At 42.1% G+C, this 14,927-nt stretch overlaps 1 protein-coding gene across 1 annotated transcript in view; it reads right to left on the bottom strand.

The window, feature by feature from the left end:
* Positions 1-14,927, bottom strand: part of LOXHD1 (lipoxygenase homology domains 1) — a 133,997-nt gene that overhangs the window by 74,538 nt on the left and 44,532 nt on the right. Inside the window, exons 13-17 of the mRNA XM_009322973.1 lie at positions 12,197-12,357; positions 5,115-5,191; positions 4,077-4,273; positions 3,550-3,742; positions 2,557-2,717 (exon numbers count right to left, since the gene is read on the bottom strand). Coding sequence (XP_009321248.1) covers positions 2,557-2,717; positions 3,550-3,742; positions 4,077-4,273; positions 5,115-5,191; positions 12,197-12,357 — 789 coding nt within the window. The remainder of the gene's footprint in view (positions 1-2,556; positions 2,718-3,549; positions 3,743-4,076; positions 4,274-5,114; positions 5,192-12,196; positions 12,358-14,927) is intronic.

Raw genomic sequence — 14,927 nt, 5'->3', positions numbered from 1 at the left:
GAGGCTGCCCAGGGAAGTGATTGAGTCACCATCCCTGGAGGTATTTAAAAGACGTGTAGACGTGGTGCTTAGGGACATGGTTTAGTGGTGGATTTGGCAGTGCCGGGTTAACAGCTGGACTTGATGACCTTAAAGGTCTTTTCCAACCTAAACGATTCTATTATGCTATGATTCTAACTGAATAATATGATACATTTAATACTTAGCATGAGACATGACCCAAGCAAGAAGCAATAATGGTATAGTGAAAAGGCAGTAAACTCGGACTCAGATAACTTGATCTCTGACACGGACCATGGGCTTGGACTGCCCTTCTTACTTCTCATCTGGAAAAGTAGAAGAGTATTGTCTCACTTTGCTAGCATGCAGAGAGGATACAATCATTAGTGACTACAATGCATTAGTGGCAGAAGGCTGTATCAGTAAGAAGATTTCCATCTCTCTAGTCAATATAACAGGTACAAAACTTTGTTGGTTTAGGTTATTTGTCTGGATTACTACCTAATGAAGTTGGATAGAAGGTTTTACTCCACACAATCCTTCAACAACCAATGACTTCTTTCTGATGATTGCTTATGCTGTTAGGCAGTGTTTATGTTATAAAACTTGCAAACATTTGCTTCAGGCTGAAATCTGGCAACTTGGCATATAAGGTTTCAGTCTAGAAGCATTTTTTTCTATAGTAGATTAAAACAAAATCAATTGCACACAAGATGCTTATCAGAAAACTAAAATTGATCCAGCTGTCCTGGCATAAAGAATGTGTCTTTCCTTACACTGCTTTAATGTTAGATTTGCTATAGTCATCCTGCATGCCCTGTCTACAACTGATGACATTTCCTATTAGCATGTGGCTCACAGAATCTTATCCTTGCCCATATCTTTCTGTAAATATTCACATAATGAAAGAGATAGAGGATCTGTCTATTAAAGCTTCAGAGCTTCTGCCTTGTGTGCTTATAAAAAAAAAATCACAGAAAATGGGCAGAACTTTAAAGTCCAGTAATAAACATCTGAGAGAGGATATAAACATGGCTATGTAAACAGAACACTGTACATATGGCTTTATTATAAATCTGATATTGGCTAATAGCTTTTACTCATAAATTTTGGAAAGCTTATTTCCTTTAAAATCAGAGAAACCTAATCTTAAAATTATAGAGTCTTAAAAAAGCAAGCAATTATAAGGTGCTAGTCATCTTAAATCCCAAAGAACTCATTAAAAATGGATAAACATCACTAACTCCATTCTATAAAGCAAGAAACCGAGGCAGGAGGAGGTGAACTGATCTCAAAAATACACATTACAAAACTGTAGTAAAGGCACCTCCATTTGGCCAGTGACAATGGGAAGGATACCCCAGTCTTGATGATTCGGGGGAGCTTCCATGACTAGCTCCAAGTAGGTGCTTAACTGGGATGAGATGGATCCCACCTCTGTGGGACTGCAAATTCACGAGGAGACCTAGGCACCACTGTGCTGAGCCTTGTGCCATGAACACATATGACAGATGTGCCTTAAATCCTGCTTCCATCTGGAATCTGTGCTTTACTGTCCAGATGTTGGTGTCTCCTGCGGTTACTTCAATACAGAAGGATGTGGCTCTGACGTGCCCTGACAGCACATCCTGTCCTTGCTCAAACCCCACATCAGGGCAAGAACTAAGACCATTCCTTTCCCCCAGACCTTGGTTCCTCTGGATAGAAAACCCAAGCAAGCAAGCCAGAAAAGGATGGCAGTCCAACATAGCCAGGCCCTACTCAGGAGAGGATGCCCAACCACACTGTGGTGCACACCCGCTGCTCAGCCTTGCCAGTCCAGGACCTCTTGCTGGATTAGCCAGGTCCTGGCTCACACACCTGAGTTATATCTGAGGCTTTTCATCCCTGCAAATACTCTGCTTACTGTTGGGTTGCTCAGAAAGAGGTGTGGACTCTGCAGTATAAACCTAAATGCTGGCCAGACCGATAGCTGGAGGAGTGTGCTGTACACCTTGAGCACCGTGACTCTGCACTGCTCGCTGGACTAGTGCCGCAGGCAGTAAAATCCATGGGGCACTCACACGTTCACAGAAATTACAGCGGCAAACCTCTGCAGGGTTGGGCTGACAACATGTGGCAAAAGGAGTGTGCGACCACAGGCAAAGCCAGGATTCCTTATATTCTGTATGGGGTTTCTTTTTTCCCCCTTTTTATGGGGACAATAACATGTGGTCAGGCCCAAAATATGTTTAAGGTCTTTTGAGATCTAACATGAGTACCTCCTTTTGAAAGTAAAGGTAAACAAATGCTGCTATTAGACCACATTCTTCCATGACACCTTTGCTACCAATCCCTCAGAAGATGAAACTCACTCCACGAAACACAAAACCTCCCAAAAGAAATACGAAATCTCCCAAAAATATGGATAGAGGACAGAAGATACCAACAGACCTGGCAATTTTGTTAAAAAGTCAATTGTTTTGTATGATTGGGCCAATTAGCCTGTTGATGTCTCAGTTTTGGCTGGTCATTTCTTTCCCCTCATAGAAGCGGCAACGACTGCCTTCATCATACCTTGAAGATATCTGTGGCTCCCCGTTCAAAGTTGTTTGATCTGTTTTCTAAGATGATCAATTCAGTTTTGCCAGTCTCTCCATAAATCTGCATGAAGACTTTAGCATTGGTACCTGCGGCCCGCACGTCTCCAGTAACTACAGACACCTCATAGTTTATCACTAGACCAAAAATAAAGCAATTAAATTAGAAGAGAAGCTCAGATAACAACATTCCCGAGGGCTCAGGTTCAAAATTTAATTACCTTGTCTTAACAAATGACCACGTAACCAACCATTTGCTCTTATCCAAACCAAATGTGAGATAACACAACTCTTCACTGAGGACTAACCTAATGGTTTTTCCCTCTTACAAGTATAAAGCCAGTGTCAGAGGGGAGTGAAATAGAGCCTTAAATGGAAATTTCATTTCAGTATTAACTATAGAGTGGGTAAATGATCTTCTTAATGTAATAATGGGAGGGAGTTACACAGAGCAGAGGAAAAACACATCTTTTCTCAGGATCCCAAGGCAAATTTTAACCATAGCCTTAAAAGAAAACAAATCTACTGATAAAAGTCAAAGAGACAGTAGGGATTTGGTCGTTATTTATCAAACAGCCTATCTCTTCCAGGCAATGGGGTAATACAAGCAGGACAGGACATGTGCTTCTGCAGGACTGGGGCCGGTAAATGTGAAAAAAGCAGAACCCACTGATATCGTAATGAAGAAGCACAGCACGTTGTGCTGTGTTACACTGCCCAGGACGTAAATTTTTCATACGATCTCAGGAATTTAAGATGGAAAACTCAGTAATGTTTTTCCAACTGTTTTAGAAACAGAAACAAACAGCAGAATAATTTACTTTCCTCACCAAGATAAGTTCTTTGGGACAGGGACTTTTTGGTTTTGGTGTCTAACACAGTGGTGTCCTGGTCTTTTAAGAATGCTAGTAATACAAATTTAGTCCTAGCTATGAAAAACCCACACATTTCTCAATGTGTTTTATCTCACATTTCTCAATAGGCACAATCTCACTTGGGTAGACCTCCACCTCCACCCTGCCATCAGCCTCATCTTTGTCGAGCCATCGGTTGCAGGGGAACATGTACTGCCTTCCCTGGACTGGAACCGTGATCTGGACGCTGGCCAGGAACCAGCCAGACCGGAGACCCACGTTATCATGTCCGATCAGTATTCGGTTGATCTTTTAAAAAGCAAACAAAAACCAAGAGGACAGAAAAAAAACCCAACACAACAGAATTTACTTAATATATAAAAATCTCCTTCCCCTGGCACCTTGTTCTTACACCATGTTCATGTAAATCATTTATATATGTATTTAACTATAAACTTAAAACACACTCCTCACATGCCAACACGTACGCTAGACTGCCGACATATAGTCTATACGAAATGCATTCCTTAATCTCCAATGCAAAGGTCAGAGATTCTTACATCACATTCAATCTTTAGCTATCTATTGATTCTGAATTCAGCCGCTTGCACGAAGCACAGAACCACCTGCAATTAATTCTTACCTTCCCGATGTCCATCGTATCTAGAGTAAACTCATCCACTCGACCACGTTCAAAATAATTGCCTAGATCATTATCAGAGACTAAGAGAGGCTCTTTGCTGGAGTCTGCTTTTTCACCGTAGAGTTTGATGAAAACTTTGGAGTCTGAGCTGGCACCTGGGATATCTCCCGTCTTCACGCTGATGTGATAACTGACATCTAAAGTGAGATCAATGTACAAAATACAGACATGTGAGCGGCATTTCCAGTGCTCAGCCAGGCAGTTGGCTTCAAACAGATATAAGGAGGAGGGCTGCAACTACAGACAGAGAACGGACTTTGCTTCTCCATTCACGCATCCAGCATCTTAGGGCCACACTGGAAAAGCCATCACACCTTGGAGTTATTCACCAAAACATAAGAAATGCAACAGTTACACTAATAAGCAGAAAATATTCTGTACTCTTCCCTCTCACCGTTAGAGGATTACCAAGCCATAGAAATGAGCTTAGGCAAGTGAGGTGATTTCACTTTTTTTATACTTACAATTTAATTCAATAGCTTTGACTTTTTTTCTAAAACAAAACAAAAAGCATCTCAGCCTGAGCTCTGTAAGCGCTGTTTTCTAAAGAAAATTGTACTATCGGAGCCCTGGTTCTCCAGAAAAGGCCAATGTAATATTTTTGGTGATTTTCTTCTGGGAACACAATGTTGTTTGATGGAATTTACTAAAGCAGCGGCAATTCAAGATCCTTCAGAGAAAGCTATACAAGAAAGCAATTATTAAACAAATCCCGACATTAAAAATCAAAGTTTCTTTCTACATATATAATGTTGCAATTATTCTCTTTTATGCAAATTAATCCCATTCATAAACTAGGATTTAAGGGTCAGAGGCATTTTCCCCCGAGTGACCTACTGCAGCATCTTGCATAAGAATGGCAAAAAAAGCCCAGCAGATTTACATTGAACCGACATGAATCATTAAGTAGGATAAAGCAAGTAAATACGTGCATGCACAGCTCAAACCCAGACCTTCTTTTTTCCAAGCCAAACTCACTTCTTAACATCGGTGACTCCCCAGCGGGCACTAATTCTCGGACAATCTGACCGTCATCCTCATTTTTGTCAAGCCATCTGGTTTACAAACAGAAGTAAGTTATCTTTGAATAATTAGGACCTATTAGACCTTTCAAAACCTAGGCTGGCTCCACGCATAGTCAAAATCCACACCACAGTCAAAAAGATATTTTTACAGGGCTCTGTATCTCTGTTAACTTTGCAGGAGCTTGACCAGACCCTACGGCAGTCACACTTTAAACCTCCGTTCTCCCAGGAAGAGAGATCATGAGAGCCCTGCTCGCAGTAGATAAGCATCTGCTGTGATGTCCATCTGTCTGGAAAGCACAAACTCCATAGCCACAAGTTATTCCTGTAGATGGGCAGTCTCAGTCTTTTGAAAGCATTGACCTTCATTGACCAGAAATACTTGCAGCTTTTATTACTAGCTGCCTTGATTACAACCTTTATAGCATCTAAGTTATTAAAAAGAACCCTTTTTTTTTTAGTGTTTGCTTACTCTAGTTTATCATCACTTCTCTCTTCCTTACAGATAAGTATATAACCCCTTTTTTCTCCACCAGGAAGGGGATGAACTATGTTGTTCCCATTTTCAGGGCTGACTGTGTGGAGGCAGTTGGCACCAGCAAAAGGAAGGATTTCCTTTGTTTCTCAACATTAATCTAATGATCCAACTGCACTAATTGAGAAGAAGAGCCAGGCACAAAGCAAAACGTAGCATGATCTCAAGGGAAAAAAATCTGAAAGGAAAATTGAAGGGAACCAATTGCCAACCCGGTAATCTTCACAGCTGCTCCTTCAGCCCCAGGGATGAAGGAATTACAACCCCAACCCCATCATACGCCACACAGCAACCATTGCACAACAGCAAGGGCCCTGGCAGAGGTTTCTCACTTTCCACTTCAAATCCAGACTGCTGCAGCACTCGGGATATTCCTGTAAGCATCTGCTTAAGGTCAGGTTTCCCACAGCGGTGCACTGGGGCCATTTCAGTCCCCGAACATTGTGTCGTGAGAGCGGGCGCAGTTCCCAGAAAGTCCATTGTTCCCAGGTACGCAGCTATCTGCAGCATCATCTTTTGCAGTTAAAAATACTGCTTAAAACCAGCGGGAGTGAACGAAGGACAAGTGAGCAAGCTCTGGCAGGTCACGCAGGGTATTTAAATTGCTATAATAATTCCCAGAACTAGAAAGAGAAAAACAAATCCCCAGAAACTGTTTCTTTTTAAAGGCGGCCACACAGCTATGTGAATGACACCAGACCATAGAAGACCTGCTTCTGCACAAACACATGCAGCGCAGATGTCCTGCAAGCTTCCTGCAATGTCGCCGTGCCATGTGTGCTCTCCTTGGCTGACCCTCACACCAAAAAGGAGGGGAGCTCACTTGCCATTTAAGTTTCCACCTTTGATTTTGCTGATGAGCCGGCACACATGGAAACCAGCAAACGACCCTCATAACAGGGATGTGGGGACATGAACAAATGCCCACGGAGAGCTGGGTCAAACCTATGGTATCTCACTGGTAATAAGCCAGCACAGCTTACTGTCATGACCAGTTGGACTCGCCATGGTGACCAAGAAGTAACCAAATATTTTGGAAGACCAAGGGTGATAGGTCTCTGTTCTGTCCATCTGAAGGAAGGTTATCTTTTTAGTCTCCTCTCCCTTCCCACACACAAGAAAACAATAAGCACAAAGAAACCATGCAGAAAACCAGCACTGGGAGAGAAATCCAAACATGAGCTAAAGCCGGTTGGTCCCAGAAACATTAGCAGCAAAGTTCCCATGCAAAAGAGGTGCATACAGCCCCACCACAAAGACACGCATCGCCACTCCCAGCTCCCCTCTAAGCTTTGGTGGGTTGTTGGGTATGCAGCCTACCCCGTATTCTTCCCTTTCACTCTGTAAAGCAGGTGGCCATGTGCGGGTGGCTTGAAAAGGGCTAAAAGCTAAGGGGGTCAGCATGAAGGTGATGAACACGTGAACATGTGATGATCACACAAACACCATGTGAGGGCACCAGGTGTGGTGGTGTGCCTCAGTGGAGGCTGAGAGGTGTAGTAGGGATAGAGGAGCAGAAAAATCTGTGGGGAAGAGCATGAAATTGATGTCAAGAGCTGAGCAAGGGTGGAGTGCAAGGAGGGCAGAAGGGGAGCATGCCAAGACATCACGTTGTCTTAAGAAAGGAAGCCTTTATTGATGTTTTGGGGTTGGGGGATTTTTTTTTTTACCTGTTAGAAGTGGTCCTTAATACCTTTGTATCATGTAGTTCTTGATGCTGGCTCAGGATTCACGTCCTTGGACAGGTATCCAATGGCTAGGGGATCTCATCATCCCAAAAGTCAAGATGCTTCTGCGTACATGGATGTTAACTGGGAGGACCCACAAAATTCGAGCCTGAACTTCACCACCCCAGGACCACTGAATTCAGCACGGCCTTCAGGAAGGCAGAAGCTCACAAGGTAGACACACTTCTGCTTTCCTGCTGCTGGTTTTTGTGTCCTGCAAGCTGCTGTTTATGCTGCCAGTGTACATGCTGTTGTTTTCCATCAACTTTGCCATTGCTGATGTTTTAGGGAATTGTGGGATGAATCTGGGTGAACCGCTTCTGCGCCAAGGTGGCAGGATGAAAATACATCCCACAAGAAACAGATCTCTGTGTGCAGCATGGAAAATCCTAACTGCTTTGGCAGTGAGGGGGGACAAGAAAAATTAATCCAAGGAGGAGGACACACCCCTAGACAAAGAAATTCCCTCTACCAATGTTGGCACCTACTGATGGCAAGAGGAGTGTGTCTTGGACTGGAAGAGGAAGAGGGAGATCTATCAGCAGAAGTGGATTAAGGCTTCTTACTTTGTTTCAGCCAAAAGAATAGCCAGAAGTGGCAGAAGCACTATTTTCTCAAGAAGATGACTTTAACTAGTGACAGAGGAAGTATTTGGATGAGCAATGTCATTGTGTTCCTTCCCTTCAGCACATACACTGCAATATCCTAATTTTACTTCAATGTAATTCCAAGAGCGTATCACTGAGCAGCAGATCGCAACCAGGGGTTTATAGTCTTACACTGAACACGAATGTATTGGCACATCATAAACACACCAGGCTGCAGAAAATAGAATTTTTCAGTATAGTGCCATCATATTCCTAGTGCAAAAGACCTGTCAAAATCTTTTGTTTTACCAGAGCTTCCATATGATTTCAGTGCATGTCATTCACATGCCACTGTGGGTTTTGCAAGGGTGTAGTCATGTCCTGTACCATATACTTAGTTCTAAAGAGATATTGTACGTCCAATAACCCAAAGCAGACACAAATATGACATGAAAGCCACTTCAGAGAGAACTTCTAGAGGATCAGAGAGTCAGGGAAACACTGGAAACAAATATGGTATGACATCATATATAGCATTTGAAATCCAGTAAATGATAGCCTGTGTGCAATTAGAATGACTATTACATCCGTTAGATTCAGAGATACATATGTATTTGTGTGTGTCTTTAAATAGAACCTAGATATATAAATAAGTGTAAAATAGATAGACGTTTCAGTCTATTTTTAGGCAACAAAAGGAGGTTTCTCGGGATCCTTTGTATGATGAACACTTTTGGCATTTGACTGAATAAAAGCTCTTTCACAGGAGCCTCCTAGTGCATCATCCCATTCATGGTTTGTCTGTTGTTCTTCAGAGAATTAACGATGTTCCCTTATGCTTGTGCTGGAGAAAAATTAGGATGGTGCAGTCCATATGCTTAGAAAAAAAAAAAGTAATGAAGTATCATTGAAGATTTCAGTGGAGCTGTAATGATTTATAGCATATAAAATTCTATCCTATCACGAACTCACGACTTCGCCTGATTGAAAATTCATTTCTGTCTGGGATATAAATATTATGAAAAATAGGCTATTTTAGAGAATGTCAGCTAGTCCATTCCTGGACTTCCACAGAGCCTTGAGGAGAAAATGAAATCTGAAGAACTCAGTTCTGAGCTTCTAAAAGGTTTGGCTCCAGTTCTGGGGCGAAAGGTGAACTCCTTCATTTTGAACTTTCTAGCGGCATTCATAATCGCAATACCTAAACCACATCAGGTATTAATAGATATAAATTGTTCAGTTGTGCCACTGAATGATTCAGTGTTCGGTCCCTAAAAGCATGTATATTATAATGTCGTGTGGTCATAAGGGAGGAATAATACTGCAATGCATACAAGTGACGTACTGGTAATTCTGCAAATAACGCTTGGAGAAGTTACTTGCATTTACTTCTTGCAAGCACAGATCAAATGACCCCTTTAAAAATCTCTGAATCTAAGAAAAGCTACAAGCTATTCCCTTTACAGCCAACTGTTTTAAGAGTTGAAAGCACTGGCCTGGGAGTCATTATTTCTCGATGCTCTTCCTGAATCCGACACAAACTCACAATTAATCCACTTAGCTTCTCTTTATCTCTGCTGGCTCCCTTGTACAACAAAGACAGTTCTTCTCATAGAGCTCTTGTGACTATTAGATAATAGATGTTCCTATAGAGTCATAAAAAAGCTTTCAAATTAAAAGACGAAACATAGCCGTGTATATGAAAATGTAAATAACAAGAACAGAGACTTCAATGAGTTATATGCCATGAGGATCTATGAGGGTATCCTACAGACATTGGTTATAATGGAAGCTGGTTAGCCAGCTCTTTGCTGTAATATCTGCCCTCCACACGCTGGTACAGCCTAGTTTTCACAGAGGTAAGAAGCCTGTGAAGCTTTCTACACGGGTGAGATGTGTTTCTGCTGGAAGGCATTTTGTCCTCTAGCTGTCTCACAGTAGCAGCTAAGTGGCAGAAAGTCAATGGAGTAGCTTTCAATAAGGACACAGCAGCAGAAGTTGTTTTCTCCAGACCATGCTGTTGTGCTGTGTAGAAGAGCAGAAGTTAATCAGGTCTTGGAGATGAAGGCAATGAGAACATCAGCATGTCCACTGGCTGGCCACAGGCTGGCCAAGCAGAAACAGAAGCTTCCCTGGTGTCCCCCGGATGGAGTGTCTAACTAACCTTGCTTGCATTGGCTCACTAAAAGAAGGCCACTCTTCTTGGCCGAGTCTTCTTCAACATCTTGGCTCTGAAGAAGCAGGTGAAGCAGGCCTCTCTGAGCACCTGCCCAAGCAGCGAGGACATAAGCTGTCCTTGGCCTACAGGACTGGAGGGGAACATCCAAACGCTGCAGGTCATGGAGATGTTTATCCCTCACATGGAGGATGCAGTGGGTGAGCACCTTTGCCCTCAGATATCTCCAGCCTCCATGACGACACCCGTATACTGCGATGATGCCCCGGTCTCTCAAGAGACATAAGCATCAAAGATAGTGAGAGGGAGCAGCTGTCCCTGTGTTTGGAGGTGATCAGTCATGTTACCTTCTCAATCTGAGAGGAAGAGATAATGCTGGCACAAGGACAGCAAACAAAACTGCACGAACAACACTGATATCACTTGGAAAAAGAGACATTAAGAAAGGCAAGAGTGGAATTCCATCACTTGTGACTTGCAACCTGAATGCACCCTATTAATATTTTGGGGATAAGGTCTTGGGTTTTTTTCTCCCTCCTTTTTCAGTCCCTGGCCTGAGGGGAATGCCCCATGGACTGATGCTTCTGATCCACAGGTGTAAACCTCAGGGGAAGGGGGTCATCACTCCAAGCTGAGGGAAGACACCCAGTTATACAGTCAAGTAAGGAGACAATTCAAAAGGAAATCTTTAAAATGAGCCAGCTGCATAGTGCAGTTAGACACAGAAATATCTCTGAGGAGTCTGAGCAAAACAGCTCTTCACGTGGACACTTCATGTCCAAGTAAAAACCCGTCTCGCTTGCCTGCTTAACTCAGTAAAACATATGGTTGTTAAATATGTATCAAAAGGCAGCAATGACAACATGATGGTTTGTTCTTTGAAAAGGGAGAGACTGGCTTGCTTTTCACAACCAAGATGACATTGCATCTGCTGCTCCATGCTGTCTCCCCAGTGAGTTCGCTCTCTGATGTGACGTGGCTTTAGCAATGCAGAGAGGCTGGGGCTGGCTCTTGTTTTGTATTTGGCTGACTCCCTTCATTATCGTGGAGTTCTTCCTGATTTACAGTGACAAGAGAAAAGTAACCAGCTTAGAGGTTTTACCTTTGTTTGCAATTTAAAAATAATTGTGTGTGCGTTTTACAATGCCACTTGTCCCCCAGGAGACGACTTTTTAGAATGGGTACTTGATGTTGTTAAGTGGAGCTCAGTGGACTTCTATCTTACAGGGTGAACATCCCAAGAGGGCAAGCGGGACTTTACAGGACACTGAACTACACTGAAGTTAGTCTCTCATGTTTTCACTCAGTTCTCTCTAGTTCGTGCTGTGATGTTGAGGCGGACCCTAGTTAGTGCCAGGACAGATGGTGCATCTCATTCCCCATGGGTAGCCTCAGAACAGCACATTTCTTTTGGCCACTTGATTGTCTAGGAAAGAGAAGAATACATTTATAACCCACCCATAGGGGTAAGTTACATCCCTTTGCTCTACCACTATCTCTGTCTGCGTGATACGCATTTCCCTTCATGCAAGGAGCTCTCAAGATGGCAGCATAACAATTTTGCATTCTCCCAACACAAAAATAGCATCCCATTGCTCCTGGAAAGATGGGATGTGCATGTGAGTGACCAGAACCTTGTCCCACACATGCGATAAAACTAGCAGATTGCAGCAGATTGCAGAGCGTGTTTCTGCAGCAGGCAATTGCAGTGACACTGGATGTGGTACTGGAAGGTTGTATTTTTACCTTTGTAAAACCTCTGTATTACTAAGCTAATTGCTGAGAAGTTCACAATTCAGATTGCTGCTCGTTTGGTAAGGGGAGTTAACCGTATCTTAAACCTCCCAATCCACACTCTTTGCTTTTGGGCTTAGCAAAAATAAATGGATGAATAAATAAAAAGGATTAAGCTGCGCTCAGAAAATTCCAGTCTTGGAACAATAGCTAGGCTCTTCAAAGTCTGGCAAATGCATAGATGGAGGCATAATTTGCAAGCATTGTTTCCAGTACCTGTAGCAGGGGAATTCCACAGCCTCACTTTCTGGCTGTCCTTCTTCCCTCACTATCACTTTGGCAAGGTACCAGCCACTGCTTCCTCCTTTGCCATCGTGCCCTATCCTCACCCTCCTCACCTGCTTCAGCGTTACTGCTTCAACGAAGAATTCATCAGCCTTTGAGAAGGAAAAGAAAAAAGGTAAGGCAATATTTCTCCTTAAAAACAAACAAACCAACCAAATTTATTATTGCAATCAAACAAAAATCATCAGCATGCTGCAAGATAATTCTTCACAAGGTGAAGGACAAAGTACAAATTAATTTACCAAAGAATGAAAGCTTGAATATTTGTGCTAGATGTATAACATTAGATTTACAAATATATGATCTGCCAGCATTTTAAATCTCCCACATCATTGCATGTCTTCCACAACTGTAAAAAAGAAAAGTAATTTGATTTTTAAGAAGTTCGTACAGAGAGGCAGGAAAACCAAGTTCAAGCCCCTGCACAGACATCAGCTTTCTGGGAAACCCGGGGCAGGTCACTTCAGACCAAATCCACAGAGGTATTCAGAGGTACAGTTGAAAGACATACATTACCCCACGTTAAATTCAGACGGGGACTACTGCGCACAATTTAACCCCAGCCATTTCCTGGCATGCAAGCACCGGGCATGGCTGCACAGGGGTATTTCCAGCTGCTCCATGAGTTGTGTTCAGAGATTGGTGTGAACCTAACCCAGCAGCTAAATACCCTTAATACGCCACGAGAGACGTGAATTTTGTGTCTTTTTTTTTTTTTTTCCCCCTGGAAAAGGGCTCAAATCACCAACCTACAGATTAGCCCAAGCGATGGCCCCTCAGGACCAAAGGCATACCGGCAGCAGCAGTTCCTGATGGCTGAAGGAAGAGAGATGTATTAAGAGAGCGAGTTACTCCTCCGGGAATCAGGCCAGACAAGTATCTATGGTACGTGTACAGACGCACACACACGTATGGTAAATACTGTGTGTAAACACACAGCGTATCTGAAGCATATAGCCCAACAGACAGAGATGACTGCTGTGGTTACCATCGCACTGAGATGCCTCACTAGGTAAGAGAAAGCTAACCAAACACTGCGATTCATCCGTTCTTCATCTCCCAAAAGCCCGTGAAGCACATATGGTGGTAGTATATATCCAGCTAGCTCCCAGAAAGCATGGTGGCAAGGCAATATTTATTTAAATATTTAAATTTATTAAAAAAAAAAATCATAATTTTTCCATCATTCAGGACTCCAAACGGACCTTTAAAATAGAGACAACTAAACATATTACCACTGGTTTAAGTGTTAATGGTGGGCTTACATACATGAACAAGTGTTACTTACATACTCAAAACTGTTGAATTGGGGACTTAAGGTATCAAAACCTCACTGAGTCAGTCTAAGTCAATAAAGTCTAATTCATTAGGCCTGATGTTCAACTTACTTATTAACGACTGATATAAATTAATGAGTAAGTAACTAACTGGAACCACAGCAGGGTAAACACTTAATTTAGAGACATCTTTAAATTTTACCTTCTATATAGGCTGTTAGTTTGCATCTGCAGGCAAACTTTTCAAGTTAATTTGGTAATCAAGGTACTATTGGATTAAGTGGCTGTAGATTAGAGACTGCACTGACTTAGCTACATTTCTTTTAACAGGGTATCTGAGTTAATCAGTGTAGATATACTCATTCAGTCTCTTGAATATACGAGCTCTGAGTTTGTCAGGATCAATCCTTAAACAGCTTCCAATTCATTCACGAGCTTTCAGCTCCTCATGCCAAAAGAGCAGTTTTCCATTAACAGATTCCAGTTTGGTTTATATCATCTGGATACTATTAATCACATGAATTGATTTCCAAAATTATTTTTCCTTTTTTTTTTTTTCCCCCTTCATGCAAGTTACCCTATAACTCATTCTTGGGAATAAAAATAAAATAGTCATCATCTGTGTTGAAAATATTTGTATCTTCTGTGAACCAAGCATGTTTCTTTGGAACTCCATTGAAACAAGTCTTCAAACCACCACCAAACCGTGAGTCGTTTTGCTACCATTTTGACAAAACTAGACATCACCAAATGACAAAATGCTGTCCTTTACAGCTTGGGCCTTCCTTTTAAAAATAAAAAAATCTATAATGTAATTTCATAGGCAAAAATAAGATGTTTGCAATGTCCATGTCTGCAAACCTTTATATCATTTAGAAGCAGAACGAACTTTCACACTATGTAAATGCCACGTGTTTCCACGGACAGGTCTTACAGGCACAAGAAAACCTTGATGAAAGTTCTTTTAAAGTCTAAAAAACTCAGTGATTTCAGTGAAGAATTGGAAATTCTGGATGCCTAAAGGCAAATCCAATGTGCTAATGCTATTTCAGAAACCTAAATTCAGTGGTCAATTTTGAAAACTTGACCTCCTTTTATCCTCATTTTGCTTTCCATTCCGAATCTTCAATCAAATAATGACACAAAAGATGGGAAATCTGCAGAGTTCTGTGATCAGATTCTCAAAATCTCCTCCAGGAGATACTGATTACATTTTACTAGTCTAAGCTGGACCCTAGAGAGCCAAAATGTGCCTCATAATTGAATACAGATTAAGTAGGCTGACCCCATAGATAGATCAGCACACTATTTGCTTGTTAATCCTGCAAGGACTTTAACTACAGTTTGACCTTTTCATTATCTCCAGCTTTCCAGGGAACAAGCTC

This window comes from Pygoscelis adeliae, unplaced genomic scaffold, assembly GCF_000699105.1.
Source record: "Pygoscelis adeliae isolate BGI_AS28 unplaced genomic scaffold, ASM69910v1 Scaffold182, whole genome shotgun sequence".
Classification (NCBI taxonomy): domain Eukaryota; kingdom Metazoa; phylum Chordata; class Aves; order Sphenisciformes; family Spheniscidae; genus Pygoscelis; species Pygoscelis adeliae.
Note: the sequence above shows the minus strand (reverse complement) of the source record. Positions and strands in the feature narration are given on the sequence as shown.